Source organism: Mesitornis unicolor, unplaced genomic scaffold, assembly GCF_000695765.1.
Source record: "Mesitornis unicolor isolate BGI_N332 unplaced genomic scaffold, ASM69576v1 scaffold41820, whole genome shotgun sequence".
NCBI classification, from domain to species: Eukaryota; Metazoa; Chordata; class Aves; order Mesitornithiformes; family Mesitornithidae; genus Mesitornis; species Mesitornis unicolor.
Window position 1 is genome coordinate 9,999 of NW_010158430.1, and position 17,155 is coordinate 27,153.

The 17,155-nt window shown below is 39.8% G+C and overlaps 1 protein-coding gene across 1 annotated transcript in view; it reads right to left on the bottom strand.

Moving 5' to 3' along the window:
- The window catches only part of LOC104539807 (pro-neuregulin-1, membrane-bound isoform-like), a gene marked incomplete at its 5' end in the record, with an annotated part of 23,273 nt that extends 8,730 nt beyond the window's left edge, over positions 1-14,543 (bottom strand). The window contains 3 exon segments of the mRNA XM_010183423.1: positions 1,413-1,436; positions 7,765-7,823; positions 14,414-14,543. Coding sequence (XP_010181725.1) covers positions 1,413-1,436; positions 7,765-7,823; positions 14,414-14,543 — 213 coding nt within the window.
- Positions 14,544-17,155: the final 2,612 nt, after the last annotated feature.

A 17,155-nucleotide genomic window follows, 5' to 3' on the forward strand; every position in this document is an offset into this window, starting at 1 on the left:
GAAATGCATGTGCAATGAGAATTTAGAAAAGGTTTTAGCCTGTTAAATATTAAAAATTGTCTGAATACATTTTTGCCCCTGCAGAATGCTAAGAAAATAAAATCAACATGAGACTTAAGTCAAGATATTAAATCCCTCTACGTGCAACCTTTCGAACATGCACATTATGCAATTAATTACACATCACCCTAATTTATACATAATTGATGATATATATGGTCTTAAATTTGCTCTGTTTTAAAGTTTTGCTTTCTTACAGGTCTCTGGGGATCTTTAAAGAATTTTCTTCCAAGAGGTGGTTTCGCTGATGTAATTTCATATATAAAGGAAAATTTGCAAGTCAGTTTTTAAAAGGATTTTAATTTAATTTCTCATATGTTAATGTAGCCATATATCTTCTACTACAATCTAGTACTTATGTATGAGAATTAATATTATCTTGTGATAATAATAGCACTAATAAAAATAAGCTGGGTTGTGCGAGATTTTTAAAATTTAATTTTTAATAAGAACATGAGCTAAAGCTGTGTGAAAAGCATCAGTAACTGGTTCTTCTAATTTGCCAACAATTTTAGGAAATTCCAAACTAAAACTGACATGAATTCCAAGTTATCCTATTCAATAGATGCATTATTTGTACTAAATATTAGCCAGATAAGCACAACCTATTAATGAAAAGTACTTATAAGATCTATTTCCACTGTAGTTAAGCTGAAGTGAAAAAATTGTACCCACCGCCAGTATTCTTGATTGGGTGCAATATGAGTTTGGTATTAGAAATATTGAATATATTTGTTGACTTTAGGATCTCAAGTCTCTCTGTAAACCTCTACTTAAGTTCCTAAATAACTTTCAGTTCACTTCTAATTTACAGACCTAGAAATGAATGTATATATGCATATAATTTACACATATGTATATGCATCTGATTTACATACCTAGCTGTGGGTTTAGGCATAAAACTTTACTTGGAAACCAGAGCTCAAAACTGTAAATTTGCAGAATTTTAAGTGTCTATAACAGCTTATCTTTTTTTTTCCCCATAGACTAGTTAGCAATTTTGCTTAATGCTTACAGTGTTACCAAAATCTGACAACTCTAGAATAACTTAGCAAAAGTGAGTGTCAAAAGTAGTAAAAATTACACAGCAGAAAAATGAGTGTACACTGTGTTATGATTACTTTGGTAATTCTTAGAACTCCTTAGGTCTGGAATATCCTATCACTATTAATTTTTTAGTTAGCTGATGTTTGCTAACATTTTAACAAAGGTTGTTGTTATAGCTGTATGATCCCTTCTATAGCATAAAGAAATTGGTTAGGAATTGAAAAGGGGAGGTGGAGAAAAAAAAATAAAAACTTTATCTCTCAGGCTCTAAAATCTGCAGGCTAAAAGGAATGATGTGTCCATACCCATAAATTCAATCCCAAGATGCTCTGCCAATGCAGAAAGTTGACAAAAAAGAAAGAAAAAGGGAAAAGTTTCAGAAAAGAGCAATACACTGTACTCAAAAATAAATCACATATGAGAATTATGGCTATCCTGTGTCTGCACATGAAACAGGACAATGGGGTGTATCATTATGTGAGCAGTGCTCAAGCGTGCCTTGGCAAACTACATGACCAGACCTTCTGCAAGGGTTACACACCAAAATATATATGGGAGATCTGAACAGCCACAGTGCAGGAACACAGGAGGAACCATTAACCCTTAAAGATCTTACTGAGATGATGAGGTCTGTGGCCTGAAGAAGCTGTGTGAAACAGCTGATTGTTTTCAGATGGGACCATGAGAGCACAGGGGTGCTTCACAAAGTGTGGCATCCCCCTGCAAATGAGTTGTGCATTGCCCTCCCTTCTGGCCCTTCTCCTGTCCTGGTGTGTGGCTCCTTGCTCCAGTGGGTTGCGACCTGGAAGTGGCTGGGACTGTTTGCTTGGCAGTGGGGGCCCTTCTTAGCTTTGCAAGCTGACTGCAACAGGGCTCTCATTTCTGGAAAATGAGGAGCCAGCCCCGTTTCCCCTGCCTTTGGGCTGTGCTGCTTTGGCAGACCCACCTGTCAGTGGGCTGGATGCACCCTGGGCCATGGATGCTGATGCCGTTTACACAGACCACATGCCTAAATTAGCACCCCAAGGCACCATCAGCTGGGGGTGAGGAGGAACACAGGTTTCCCTCCAACAGGTACCCTAGGAGACCCTTCCCATGGAGCCATCACCATAACCGTGGTAGCTCTCACTTTCTCTGTTCTTGTGTGCTGTGAAATTCAAATCCAATCCTAATTTTCTGATCAAATGGATTTTTAATGTAATTTGTATACACAGGGAATGCAAATTCTTTCCTGCCAATCAGTAACATTTCAAGGGTTAAGTAAGTTGGAATCCATCCAGGTCTCTTTCTAAAGAGCCAGTATTACATGCCTACATGAACACTGCTAACGATACACATTAGTTGCAGAGAAAGCTTGGTTAAGTCTTCAGTAAAATGAATGACATGCCCATGCATATATATTGCTGTATTTATGCTTGCTTATAGGTAAGATTGCCTAGCCTGGATGTAATTTAATTTTAGGGGAAGTCATTCATATCATGCAGTTTCTATTTAAAATAATTCAATGGGAAGTTGGTATTTAAAATGGGAATATAGTCTGGCTGAAAGCCCTAACAAGAAAACATGCTGAAGAAACATGCATTACTTATTCAAACCTAGACATCATGTAGCTCTTATTTAACTCTGGTATTCCTACCTACATTTGCTAGACCTGATTCAAAGAAAGCAGAACATACCAACACTTCTCATTTTATAAATAAGTCATTATTTTTAAATTTTCCTCTTTAACCCAATATTGCTGCATACTTATTACATGCGATGTGGTTTCTATTGAATATTTGTACAGGTTCTCTAAGAAGAAATTCAATTATCTATTTTTAACAACTCAGTTTTAATTCTGGATGTGATTTTTGTGGGGGCAGAAAAACTGCTTGGGGAGCATGTGACTTCATTACAATGACAGCTCATTGGCTATATCTGGGGTCCACGGTCTACAGAACAAGAGCATGATGCCTGGAAATGCTGGAACAGGTCCTCCAGGACTGCAGGCCATATTCATGAGTGATGTCTCACAGCTGCTGGGCACCTAAGATGTTGAAGTAGCTACTCTGTAGAGTTAGGTGGGTGGGTAGCCTGGGGACATGGTGCTGCCCAGTGAGGGGTGAGCACATTTGTACATTTGTGAGGAGACCTTGCACCCAACAAGGGAAGGACTCATATATATCAACTGCATGCAGCAGCAGAGAGATCCTGGGAGACCATTTCACCTCTGAAGCATCAAGGTGCCATGCTTCTTAAGTAATTGTTTAGTTTTCTTACTAAATGTTTTCTGTGGGTAATGAGAAATTCTGAAGTTTCTTTTTCATGTAATTTGAATTCAAAACAAACTAAAACCCCCCAAACTATCACACAGGAGAACCCCTACGTGTTGCTCAATTCTGCTTGAGGGGCTGGGATGCTGTGTCTCTTTGTGAGGCTTTAGGATCCTTGTTGGATCTTAAATCTTGGTTCATTTCAGTGGTAGTTAAGCTGCAAAATGCATTTTGAACTTGGGATGTTAAGTTCTATGATGCCTGTAAAAGTGTTCTCCTTCAACTGATTCGAGTCTCAGAAGTACCGAAAATGTCCTTCCTTAATTAGAACATTCTATCATAGAAATTTTAGCATTTAATGAGCATTAATTGAGCAGTTTATAGTGAAAAACTGTTTTCTTTAGCCTTGAGCAGAAGATGGACAATGACATTTTTCAAATCTGTTTGTATCATTTAGGAGCCTTGGTCTCAGCACATAAGGAGTACAATTTAGGATGCTGAAAAGCTTTAGAAAATGAAAATTTCAGGTAAGATCATCTAGTACCCTCATACAGATGTGATCACTTAAGAAATATATAGAAATTGAGAAATACTGAGCTAGCAGAGTTGCTGAAAAACAGACTGTAGTTTATGAGGAAAGCTGAAAAATAGAGGCTGTTACAGAGTAACAACAGTTTTGTTTATCCCTCTAGAATATTACAGCTTTTAAACTCTTGCCCTCTTTTATTTCTCAGACAGGGTCATCTTGACAATATGAGGCAGAGGCTGTCATCTAAATAGAAACTTCCGTCTCCACCTCCTGATATTGTCCCTCTTGCTCACCAAGGATGGCAGAGCTGAAATGGACATAGTTTAAGCTGTTGTCCCATGCTGAAACACGTTCCTTCAGGAAGGCAGGGACTGCATTCAATTCATGCTCGAGACAGTTTGCAGTGTGTCCCAAAATTTGTTCTGTATTTACAATGTGTATATAACTTAACTAGCAAAGTAAGTCAGTCAATTTGCCCTTTGGGTGAGGTCTTTGGCCCATCTGGAGTGTTCGGGAGGGCAGAGTTTACCTGTGACTATGCTCTAATGAAGTTTCCTCAACTGTCCATTAATCCAAGGCTCTGCCAGTGTTTCTTGTCCCAAGGATCATTATACACAGAGTTGCTATAAGAGTTTTCATGCATTAGCTACATAAAAATTAGCTTTAAGGCTAATTCATTACTTTTATTTTCCTCCATTTGCCTTGCTTCCTAGCCTTCAAGGGAGTGAATGTGTGAACACTTAAATACAGCAAATATATCTGCATGGAACAGATGGATTTTTGCAGCACTTTTGTGGACCATCTTCTTATGGACCAATGGTGGACCACAAGCCTTGAAGTCACAACCACTGCAGCAAAAAACCAGGGTACTGGGGAAAACACCTAGCAGCTGTGACCGCTGTGCTCAAGGGAAGGACATAACAGGGCCTGCCAGCCAGATTCCAGAGATGAGCAAAACTAGCATGGTTTGTTCTTTAGTTTCCCTTGGTCTGCAGTGGCAGTAAGGTCCAGTTGACAGAGAAAAACTGTGTAGCTGCAGTGCTAGAGGTAACCGTGGCAGAGAGAATCTAACAGCCATCACCTCTCAGCCACAACAGGTTGCCCTATGGTTTGGTGTGTCTGTAAAGCTGGAAGTCTTTAGGGACAGCCAGCCTAAGCATGTGCTTTCTGGTAGTCTCTCTCACATCCATTTCCAGTTATGCTCACATTTCCACTGACAGAAAGGAGAGACATTTTGATGTAAAAGCATTTCTTAAAGTGCAGATCCACTCGATTTCCTGTGTCCCTTTTCAACCTATTTTTAGTGCAACATGGTAACTGAATCCTCCAGGGCTAGCGAAAGCACTGCCACTACAAGCCTGTTAGCCTTGTGCTCTATCAGGACAGGGGATTTCCAGAATGCTCAGCTTTGGCCTTGTTTTGATCTTGCAAAAGGCCCTCAGCAAAGCTTGTAACTTCAGAAGTCTTACACATACCAGCTCTAGGGCATATTTCTGAAGCTAACTTTTTCTCAGCAGCCAAATACAGTGCCTCAGAATAGTAACAGCTCATCAGTAGGCACACTTGGCATGGAACCCCATTGACCCTTTCTTTCCAAATGAAGAAAGACCCTTCTGAAAGCAAGTAAAATTAGCGCTGTATAGTTCACATGTACAATTTTGTTTCCTATGGGCACTTAGGCTGTTTAACATCCCAATTAGCTCTATACTTTGCAAAAGCTGCATATACAGAGCTAAGTTAATCACCTGCAACACTTAGTGCAAAATATGAGTCTGGCTTTAAGCCCCAAATGCTACATTTGCCTGAAGATAACTCTTATTCTAAGTCACCTTTTTAATTGTATGCTCTGGTCTGTGTTAGGTGTAATAATAAAAAGTCATATAAATGCTTCTTCATTGATTTTTTTTGGTCAAATATAAATGTACTGTCACTGGACCCTTTCCAAAAGTGTAATTTTAAGATTTGTAGCTGTTTAAGAAACCTGACATTTTATTGCCTATGCAGGGTAGGGAGGCGTGCCAGATTCTCATAGCCATTGCCTGGACTTGGGGTAGGCAGTGGTGTACTCTCCTGCCATCAAGGAGAGGAAGGCTAGACTAGCTTAAGTACTCCCAGCTGAGCGTAACTCTTGCAGCAAAGGGAGGGCATCTATGATTTTTCCATGGAGACAACTTCAGAAAATCTCAGCCTGGTGTCTACTGCCCAAAGATCCATTTAAAAATTCCAACCAGAGTTAAGAAACTGAAAAACTAATGAAGGAAAACCTACCTAAACCTCTTTTTCTGGTGTTTTTTGTGGTGGTTTTGTTTGTTTGTTTGTTGTTCCCCCCTCCCCTTCTGGGTAAGAAAACTGAATTTAAGATCAACACACAATTCTCCCATAGTTTTCAGGGCAAATTCAGCAGCAAACAATGCATCTTATATTTTTACACCACCTCCTTTTAAATGATTCTTCTAAGATCAGAAAGCCTTAACTGCATTTTTCAACACAATACACAGAAGAGGTAATTTAAATCTAACATTTGGTAAACTTAAACACTGTAACAGAATAAAAATTTTCAAATCCATAGTTACCAGAGGCACTTTAAAAATAACTCACACTAATAAAGCTTTTAAAACAGGGCACAGAATACACACTTGAATGCTAGAAGGTCCGGTCTCCAGTCAGCACCCTTGGGATTTACATGGGTAGCTTCCATGATGGGCACTATGAATTATGTATGGACTTTTTTCATCCATCAGTATAAAAGAAAACCTATGTATTTCTTCAGGCTCCAAAATGTCCAGCACATGCTAACAGCTTTTTGTCCTATATACTAATGGAAGATAAATTAAGCTAGCCCATAGTCTCTGAAATCTTTCTGTGCTGGCAGGTAATCCATCAAAAAAATAGTTCCTATAATACTGCTCTTAGATCATAGTACATTCTGATGCCAGCGGCAATTAATTATGAATAGTACATATGTATTAAAATGTAAGATCTAAGCAATTTTCTTATATGTTACCTTTGACTTCGCTATAGCCAATGAAGGAAAATAAATATTGAGTGTACTTTCTGTTTCCTCTTTGACAAGTAATGATAATTAACCCATCCCTCCATGGGAAAGTTTATGAGAGATGTGACTGCAGTGCTGATTCTGCAAGCAGTCTGACATAGAGAGAGTCTTCTGTGCATGTGTGTGTGCACGTGTGTGTATCTGTGTATGTGTGTCTGTGTCTGCTGTACATTTCTTTGGCCAATTAATCTAGCTCTGAAATACTTGATCTCTTGCACCTGTTACCCACAAATAAACATGTCAGACCCCATTCTTTTTGCCATCTCTCTTTTCTTTTTCTTTCTGTGCTATTTCCTCTGAAGCTTGGACAAATAGGAGGAAGAAGAACACTTTGATCCTATTTGGCATGTGCTCATTAGAAACCATGTAGGATGTCAATTACCTTTAATTTGTAGGTCTGAATACAAATCTCGTATACAAGTAGAGGATTAGCTACCTGCCCCTTTGCTGGAGGAGTACTGCCCTGTATAGACACTCATAAGCAAATAAAACATGAGACTCTCAAAATGTCATTTTTGCACTTTTACTGCTTGATGTAGGGGGGGAGGGGTCCATATCACACCATTCAGTGTTAATTTCACAGTAATCCTAATTCTTGCATTTCCCCGTAACCTCAATGCCAAACAATCCAGGAGAGTATTGCAATTGCTTTTTGTTATAATTTTCATGCAACAGGCAGAAACAATCAATATTAGGCCTTAGGCAACAAATCTAGTTACAGATTAAAAAAAATAAAACTGAAGGAAAGATGCAGCGACAAGAAAGCAGCACCAACTGAGCATGCTTCTACTGCGGCACAGACAGAAAGGTAGTGGACGTACTGTAGAAGCTGGCCATTACGTAGTTTTGGCAGCGATCACCAGTAAATTCATTTGGGCACCTGAGAGGAAAAACAAACAAAAAAAATGGTAGAGAAAAACAGAGAAAAGAGAAGAGGTGAATATATGCTAAGAAAGAAGCTTCTTCAGTGTGAACTGATATGACTTGGTGAGTTCACTTTCAGAAACTGAATCTCAGTTTAGCGTGTCAAAATGGCTCAAGATGTTGAGAGCAACTCATTTGCTCTGTGGAAATGAAAAGAAATCCCCCCACTGAAAAACCAGCCAAAACCAAACCAATCCAGATCATAGTGTGTTTCGAGATAGGAGACAGAAATTCACCATTCCAAATTCCCAAATTGTTTTTAGGAGGCACTTTCCACAAGGCAGCAAGGACTCAAGATCTGTACATCACTCATCTCCATGAGTTTGCTCTTTTAGGGTTGCACTTTACAGCAGTCTCCCAAACAAGAAAGCTGCCAGTGTGTGCAATACAAATGCATCTGTGAATGGATGGAAAGATTAAAAATCACACAAATGAGAAACACTTTGGAGGTCAATAATGCCATGGTGTACAGATTTTACTTTAGAGAATCAGGTCATAAATTAGTGCGTAAAGAGGCCAGTTCCAGCTGAACTGTGAAAACACCAAGTACTATTGATTTTGTTGCTGTAGTTGGGGAAGAAAGCAAAGTTCAGATTATTTTAACATACTTTCTTGGTTTTGGATTTTCATGGGCAGAGTTTCAGTACATCTTGCTCCAGTGAATCCAGGTTGGCACCTAAAGGGCAAAAACGTGATAAGCAATAGTACACCAAAACCACTGCACTAACAGACTGATATCTGCTGGCCTATGGAGATGGGAGTGCATTAAGTGACCTCCTGGTTAGGTGTTAGTGAAAAATGATCAGAAAACAGGCAAGAAAGTGTAACCTTTCCAGAGATAACACTTTGCCAAATTTACAGCAAAAATCCACGAGAGAAAAAAAATCTATGACGTCTTTCTGTCTGTTTTGAAAAAGAAAGAAGAATCAGGGCTAGCAGAAATGTGCATCAGCTCATTGCTTATTCCACCTCATGAAGGGACCAGATTTAGTTTTTTTTTAAAAAAAATGCAATGTTGTGCATAACAGCAATTTACGCTGTTACTTTCACCAGTCACATAAAATCTATGAAATTATCGTGATTTTCCTGTTTCTGTAATGGCATGTTTTATCTTCCAGTAATTTCCTTTCAAGGGGAATAGTTAAAACAGCAATCACAAAAAAGGCTAAAAACAAAAATTCAAAAAGTGAGAAGACAAACTCAAACCCAAAGGCAGAAAGTAAATTTAACATGGCTGACAAATGGAAAAATAGTCAGTCCCGTAAGTAAGTAAGATGAGAGGGCAGAGGTGCTCTCAAAACCTGAATCCCCACAGCTGTCTGCCCTTTCAGCTCATAGCCTCTTCTGTGGAAAACTTCAGTGCAGTTCCCCCCTTGGTCATAGTGAATGAATTCCTCTTCTGTGCTTTGTCAGTCTTTTCTGCTGCCGCTGGCTGTCAGTTCTTCCTTCGCTTTTAGCCTCGATTTTGGGGCAGAGCTTGAGCATTTGCTCCCAAAATATGACCATAGCAATACAAGATCCTGAGCTTCTGATGTAAGTGTGAATTTAGTGTCCACCACACTAAACTTCTATAGATTTCAATCTTCTTTCCTCTTCCTTCTTCTATCCATTCTTACTCAGTGTGTAACTTGAAATGACCTGATATGTGCTTCCTTGAATACATCTCACTTGCGCTGTCTGTCTTTCTGATGTTCTCCATGAGTTTGCTGCCATGGTGCAAGAATCTTCCCTTCTTTCTCTTGAGCTGCCAATCTGGTTCTAGCCTCATTGCCTTGTCAGGGGATGAAGAGTGTTCCTATTTGCAAATGCAAGTTGTTCAGAACAATCCTCCACCTCTTCTATCCATCCACGTTTCACATGCATTGAAAACTGTCCTCATTTTTTAAAATCCACTCTTTCACAATTGCCTCTAGCCCTAAGGGTCAGGGCTGCTGCCTTGTACAAGTGGGAGTTCCAGAAAAGCACTTTGGCAGAGGACCAATGTTAGGCATAAACATTAGTATCTCATTCAAATAAACCACACAGGAATTATTTTTGTATAATAAAGGTGTATTTTGAGGATCTGCAGATGATTCTTCGGAGCTAATTTGCTGTAATGATGTATTTGTTTATTAAGGAAGGGAGTTTAGTTTATGTTCTTCAGAGCCAAGATCACATTTTTGATAAGTACCCAGTGTAGAGAGATCCCAGTCTCCACAGATACAGTCAGTTGAGAAAAATGCAACAAGGATAAGTCTGTCATGAAAAGATGATAACGCTAGGCATGAACAATGCACCTTTGATAGAAGGCAAAATGCCTTTGATAGAAAGCATTTTGATCTGTTTTACTGAATGAGAACATATATGTTTTACCGCTGTGATTTCAGGTTTATTTTGCACTATGGTGATCTTGTTAAACACCTGTCCCTGGAAAGCTGGCATTCACACCTACATTGGATTTCATTTCACAGGGTCCTCTACACCTTGTTCATCAGGCTCAACCCTACAGAACTCTAATGAACACGCTGCTGATTAAAAACCATAGGCTTTGCTCCTGCCACTGGCTGGTAGTAGTTGCTTGCTCCATCTGTACTCATTTTCAGATGTTGGTGCAGCTGTGGAGGTGACAAAAACAACTGGAGCACTGGTGTAGAAAACGCTGAAATCGCTTCCAGACCAAGCAGGGTCAGCCCTGTGGAGATGGTGGTGAAAACAGCCCAGGTGTGTTTATACTCACTCTGAAACCATTGTCAGCAAATAGACTGCAGCAACTGCTGCTGCAAATGGGCCCAGGGTGGGCCATCGGAGATGAGAGCCGAGATAAGCCTGTCTGTTTATGATTATGGGTGAATACTAAAGGCATTTTATTGCTCAGATATTCAGTGCAACACCGTTTCTAGTGCTGTTTGGCAGGTTGTTTACTGCAGACTGTGTTTTTGCAAACAGGTTGCAATGATGTTGCTTTCAAAACACCTTGTCCTACTCAAAGTTTCCAGACCTTATTTCTTGTTGTGTCTTTCTTTTCTAGTTCATTACCCATGTACCATTTTCTTTCATGACACTAGCAAATGCTGGAACTAAGCAACTTGGGGCAACAGAGCTGCATTACACAAGTAGACACTTGTGTTGCGAAAGCCTTATAATTTCCTTTCTGCCTAAAAAAAGGCTACTTGGACTATTTATTTATTGTATTAACTGGGTGAAGCCACAATACTATACCACACATATTAAAATAACTGGGTTTTTCCTCTACACACAGTAGTTGCAAAGAGCACTATCTGCCCGTGTCCAGAAGGCACTCCTTAGAACACTGAACCTGTATCATCAAAGTTTCTCGGCAGCAGAGGAATAGCTGAATGGATCAGGACCTCACATTTCCACTTCACCCACTGCCTATAAGCAAATGCATTGCAGGAGAATATTTTTTTCATGGGAAGTACAGTACAATTCCATATTTAGTAGCCCATTTCATAGCATAAGTGAGAACTAGTATTTCTATCCGTCCTGTTGAATACACGTCTCTGGAACTTTTGCTAGGATCACTGAGATGAATTTTCTCTTTTTGCCATTTTCAAGAACCTTCTGTCAATTAATATTCCACAAAGGCCTTTACACGAAGACAGATATAGAAGCTGGGTGCATCATTAAAAAGTATGTAATTCAGTCTTTTACTGTAAGAAAAGCAGCAGCATCCTTCTGCTAGAGAGAAATGTTATTTTCATCCACTGAAATGCAGACATAAATTCATTTCTTCAGTAACAGCAAAAGCACTAGAAAAGATGATCTTTATAAGAAAGGAATCAATTAGTCAGACCAGCAAGGCCTTCATGGTAGAATACTTCAAAAGAATACTCTAAAAGCATAACAAATATTATATTCATATAGGTTTTTCTTCAAGTAAGAAGCAAGTGCTTTGTGTTTATTGAGGAAGCTATCTAATTTTTTGTCTCCAGTGAACCTGGGGACACATTTCCAACTGAACGGAAATGACTTAGGAACTTTCAGTCTTGTAGGAAGCCAGTTACATCCAGGCTTCCAAAGTCTATGATATTATCAAAATGTGACTTATGATCCTATGAAACTTCTGAAAATTTTATACATTAGTTTATTTAAGTAATCTCAAAGCTTCTTTTTTCATCTTTCATATTTTGAGATTGTTTTGTTCAGTCTAGAACCATAAATAAATACATGTAGGGAACACACATGCTACCATAAATGTAGCTGTACAATGCATTATTAAGTCTTCACATATTTCTTGAGTATTTCGTATGGCTACCTCTTAAAAGCAGGGAATTTCCTCCAAGTTCACACCAGTATCCATGAGAGCAAGATCTGATCCAGTCTCGATCATTATACTATGCATTTTAAGAAAACTTTTTTTTTAATGCATAACTAGATTTTAACAGAAGATGGATTTAGGAGCTCCCTTTTTTAAATAATTGAATAGGGGGTTTACAAAACCAGAGGTATCACTTGGAAAATTCCATGGTTGTTGTGAATCTGAGTCGTGTTTTTTTGGTTAGGGATAAAACCAATTTAGAATTATATGGCTCATGCTTTAGAAATTTTGTTTTTGCTCTCAACAGATGGACCATATGGAAAAATGTGAACTTGCTACTGAGGCAGAAATATGAAGAGCAAGTACCATATTTCAAGCATTCTGTTTCCACAGGCATGTTCTGGGGGAGGATTTATTTTCTCAGAACAATGAAGGCAATGTGTACTGGTTAGATACTTATTTTAATTAACACTGGAATACTAGAATTTAAAGTAGACATCTGTATTTTAATGAAATAAGAAGAGAACCGTATTTTGTCTCTTCAGTTTCCCAGTACACCCACTTTCAAGTACTCACACTTGTATTTCTTACATGGCTGTATTGTGTCCTGTTTTGCTACACAGCATGAAGTTTCAGTTCTGGCAAGTATTAGAGGGCACAGCAAAAGGCCCTGGAAAATAGTGGTGGCCTTGACTGTCCTCAGGATAAGAATCCTTTTCCACTGCCTTGCTATAAATGAGATTCACCCTCTGATTTTACAGCTCTCCTGGTTTTTTCAAATAGCTCTTGGGCCACCCAGAGAGAGGCACATCCGCCAAATTTGAGAATTGCTTTTTCTTTCAACTCCAGTCCCAGAATTAAAGGTTATTTCTTGTCTACAAGTGGGAAAAAAATTCCCCACTTCATTCAAGTGTCTCTGAGACATTTAATGAAAAAAATAGCCAATCTATAACATTAAAGAATAAATGCAGTCAGACCTCTGAATTTTAAAAAAAGAAGTCCCCATACCAGTGGAAATGGGAGACCTCTGTAACTGTGAAGACAATGCTAATTATCAGCAAGGTAGATGCTCAGCTCTGCTGACCTGGAGCTTTCTGAGCCATGTTTAGATGGGAAGTTGAAACAGGCAGGTAGGCTCTTGTACATGCCCTGGACAGTCATAGCAAACTGCTCATCATGTACTGCTGGCTTATAATGATCATGCAAATTTAACACAAATATTACTCTCTCAAACAGTCTCTCTCTCTCTTTACAAAAAGAATCCAGCCTACCAGAGCAGCAACTTTTCCATATTCACTTTAGCTAAAAATGATTCTAAAATCAATGAAATATTAATCACTTTCAATTCAGAGCAATCTGTGAAAAACCAAAGCAAAACAAAGCTCATAAAGTGCAGGTAATAAAAAAAAAGGAAAACTCACAAGTAAAGCAGAACACTGTAGGGTTAGGTGTTTGTGGGCTTTTTCGGGTGTTTGGTTTCCTTTCCACTCAGTCCTTCTAGGTCTAAAGGTCATTTCCTGAGGTTTAAATGCTGAGTTCTCTCCCAGACCAGAGAGATACAGTAACTTACTATAACCAGTCCAGCTCCAGAGGTAAATATCATATGATGTGCTACTGGGCAGGAGATGAACTTCACTGCTGTAGGTCTTCATGGATGTTCTCCAACACAATGGACTATTGCAACAGCCCAATACAGCACAGGCCAGGACTTGAGAAAGGTGCATAAGCACACCCTTAAAAATAAACTCATACTTATATAACCTCCTGAATCAAGATCCTCACACACAATGGTAACCTCTTCCAATTACCATATTGCTTTTTTATGCAATTAACACAACAACAAAAACTCCAGTTGTGAATCTGATCTCATCAGAAAGTGTCCAGTTACTACAGAAGACAATAAACAGTTTGTCCTGTATAAATGGTACTTAACCAATGCCGTTATCGACACACCATTTTTTGTTATTTACAGTGTATTTAGTTTACAGTATCTGTTTCATTATTTCTGACATAAGGCTCAAGTTGTGTTAATTCATGCCATGTAAACATCAATGGGGCTTGCTGTGCCATTATCATGTGGGAAGATTTCCCAGCTAGCCCCTATTAAGCCTCCTATATAGAACACAGAGGTAATTCTTGGTAGGTTATTTTCATATCCACATACTTAAAAATGAAGAAGTATCTAGTGCCACAAATACAGGAGAAGAAAATGTTCAGGTGCTCCTTTAAAGAAAAAGCATTTCTGGAACCTGATGATTCCACTGAAGTAAGCAAATAGGATTTCTTACCTGCACAGGTATCTTGGGGGGTTTGGGAGATCTTTAACCATGTAACACTCTCCCCCATTTACACAGAAGGCTTTCTGCTTTATGTCACATTTTGTGAGATGACTTGTCCCAGTTGTAGATGTGGAAGTGGCTGGAAAAGAGAAGAGTGAAAATACACATCAGAATGGCTTAGTTTTTCTTCCTGACTTACAACTGTACTTGTATGTGAGGGAAGAGGTAAGGCCAGGGAGGATCTGGCAAGTCCTCTGAGCTCTGTATCTGATGATACCGCAAGGACTAAATTACCTGACCCTCTATTTTGTTGATTGACACAGAGAGTGGAGTTTAAATGCAAACCTCAGAGAGACACTATGCCACAGCCAGCCTGGGAGAAAGGGAGGATTTCACTAGCCCTGTCCATCAAGTGACTTCAAATTTCTGCAAAACTTGTGTATTTAATTAACGATGTGTAACTTACAAGAAGTTATTTTCATTGCATTAACTGCATTCAAGTGATTTTGGGGTGTGAGAGTCATTACAGACTGCAGATACAGTGCCCAATAAAATGAGTTGTAGTTTCTTCCTGGCATTGCCTTGAGGTAGGTGAGGAAAAGTTCAGTGGAGCTTAACCTGTGGCCCCATGCTGATTCAATACGTTGGGACTGAACCCCTCGGTCCAGTCACAGCCTTATTCCCAGAGGAGAGGGTGACTGGCTGAACGCAGAAAATGCCTCCTCCTCTGCTCATAAATGAGAACTGTGCCTGCTCTGGTTTGACTCTGCAGGGAGGGAAAGGACACGGGGGCTGGAGGCATTGCCCCTGAGCATACATGATTGCCACTCTTGTGTCCAAAGGAGATTTGATCTGAAGATCAACCTAGCACCTCCAGCAGTTGGGCTCATCTGAATAAAGTATAAACAGTTTTGGTCCACCAATGCTGCTAGACACTATGAGGTGCCTAAATTGCTATTAAATGGAAGTATCACTGTGCCTGCAGTGTTTTTTAGCTTTTTCCCTGCTGTGTTTTGAGAACATCTGGAGAAGGCAGGAGCAGGGTTTAGTTAGCAACCTTTAAAGAGGCTGCCAGGGCATGATGAGAAATCCCAGCCTTAGTATTAGCCCATGCAGTGTCTGTCAGGGAAGTTATAGTGCCCTGACCAAAGGGTGCAGTATCGCAGGAGAAGCAGTGCTCAAAAAGTCCCCACTGCAGTCATTGCTGGTAACTCCTAGTATAAGATGAATCAACCTCAGGTTGCCCTAAACTAGCTGACAGCAACAGGGATGATGGGGAGGGCATATTATGTCCTCAGCTCCTCATGCAGCTCTGTGCCTGCAAGATCACCTCCATGAGCTCAGTTAAACCTAAGTCTGGCATGTAGCTGCTAAGCTACAGCTGCAGACCCAAACTACAATGCCCCCTAGTTTGGATAAGTTTTGCTCCCAATTCTGTCAAAACAGGGTGGGCATGCTTGAAGCCTGGACACCAGTTAGTAGCCAGCTCAGGAACCATGCCACTGATGGGCTACGTGACCTCTGGCAAGTCATTCAGGTTATTAATTTCGCTTGGTTTTGTCTGCCTCAACCAGAATTATCTAGTTGTAAGTGCTCTCCACTGCTCACAGAAAGCAGCACAATTTATCCCCATAATGGGTGGTGGTGTCTGTCTCCTGAAATTGGCTACAATCTTACAACTCTTGGGAATATGCCCCTAATTTTTAAATGGCTAAGCCTAACTGAAGTGACTACCTGTGCTCTGTAAAAAGAAGGGAAGATTCCTGCATGGTTTTTGTTTTGCCATCTCCAGACATAGAGAGTAAGAAATTTTGTTACAGTGCTGAACAAATCCCAGTATTTTTGTTTCTGAAAAATAGTTTCTACCCTGAGATGGAATAATGCTTTTATCTGGAGTTAACAAGAAAGCTGTAAGCACCAACACAAAAGTTGTTTGATATTCAAAGCCTTTTCTAACACGAAGGCACCCAAGGGGCATATTTATAGTAGGCGATGCATGACGTTCTACCATTTGCCGCACACCCTGAATCCAAAGAAAACATGCTTTTAGCAGATTGGCTATCAACAAATAGCACTTACACATTTTGAGTTATTCTTTCTGAGAAAAAGGTTGAAGCAGTCCCTGTCACATATTATTTTCATGTGTTTCCCTTAGTCTTCCAAGTAAAACTCCATTTTTAGCACTCAGCCCTTGGGATAATGGGTCACCTTGGCTGGCAGTATTTTCAGAGTGGCTTTAGTTATCTTGTTTCAATGAGACATGAGATAGCGACTAGGATATTTAAGTCTCCCTTTTTACTCCATCAAAATTCCATCTGCCTGTACAGCTAACATCTCTCATACCCCTTCCTTTCTTTGCCATTAATCACAAGCATGCCAGCTTCTTTTTCTTCAATGTCTTGGTTGCATGGGGTGCCCTCCTCTGACAGGCCATGAAAATGCCTTCCTATGACCTCTTCCAAAACTCAAGCTCCCTCCTGCTTCTCACTGTTACACCCACCCAGTGTGTCACATCTTCCCAGATCCTGATCTTGACTGGGGCCTCTGAGTGCTAATGAAATGCAAACATGGAGTACTAATTCCTCGTAATAACACATTCCTTTCTCCTGGTCCCTCAAAGCATGATTTATAACCTCTCAGACCAGGATAAATTTCTGCCTTGTCTAGAGGCAGGAAAAGGGGTCGTGTTTTAAGAGTAGTCTGACACTTTTTCAGCTAGCACCAGTTCAAGCAGGACTTTGCAGTCAATGT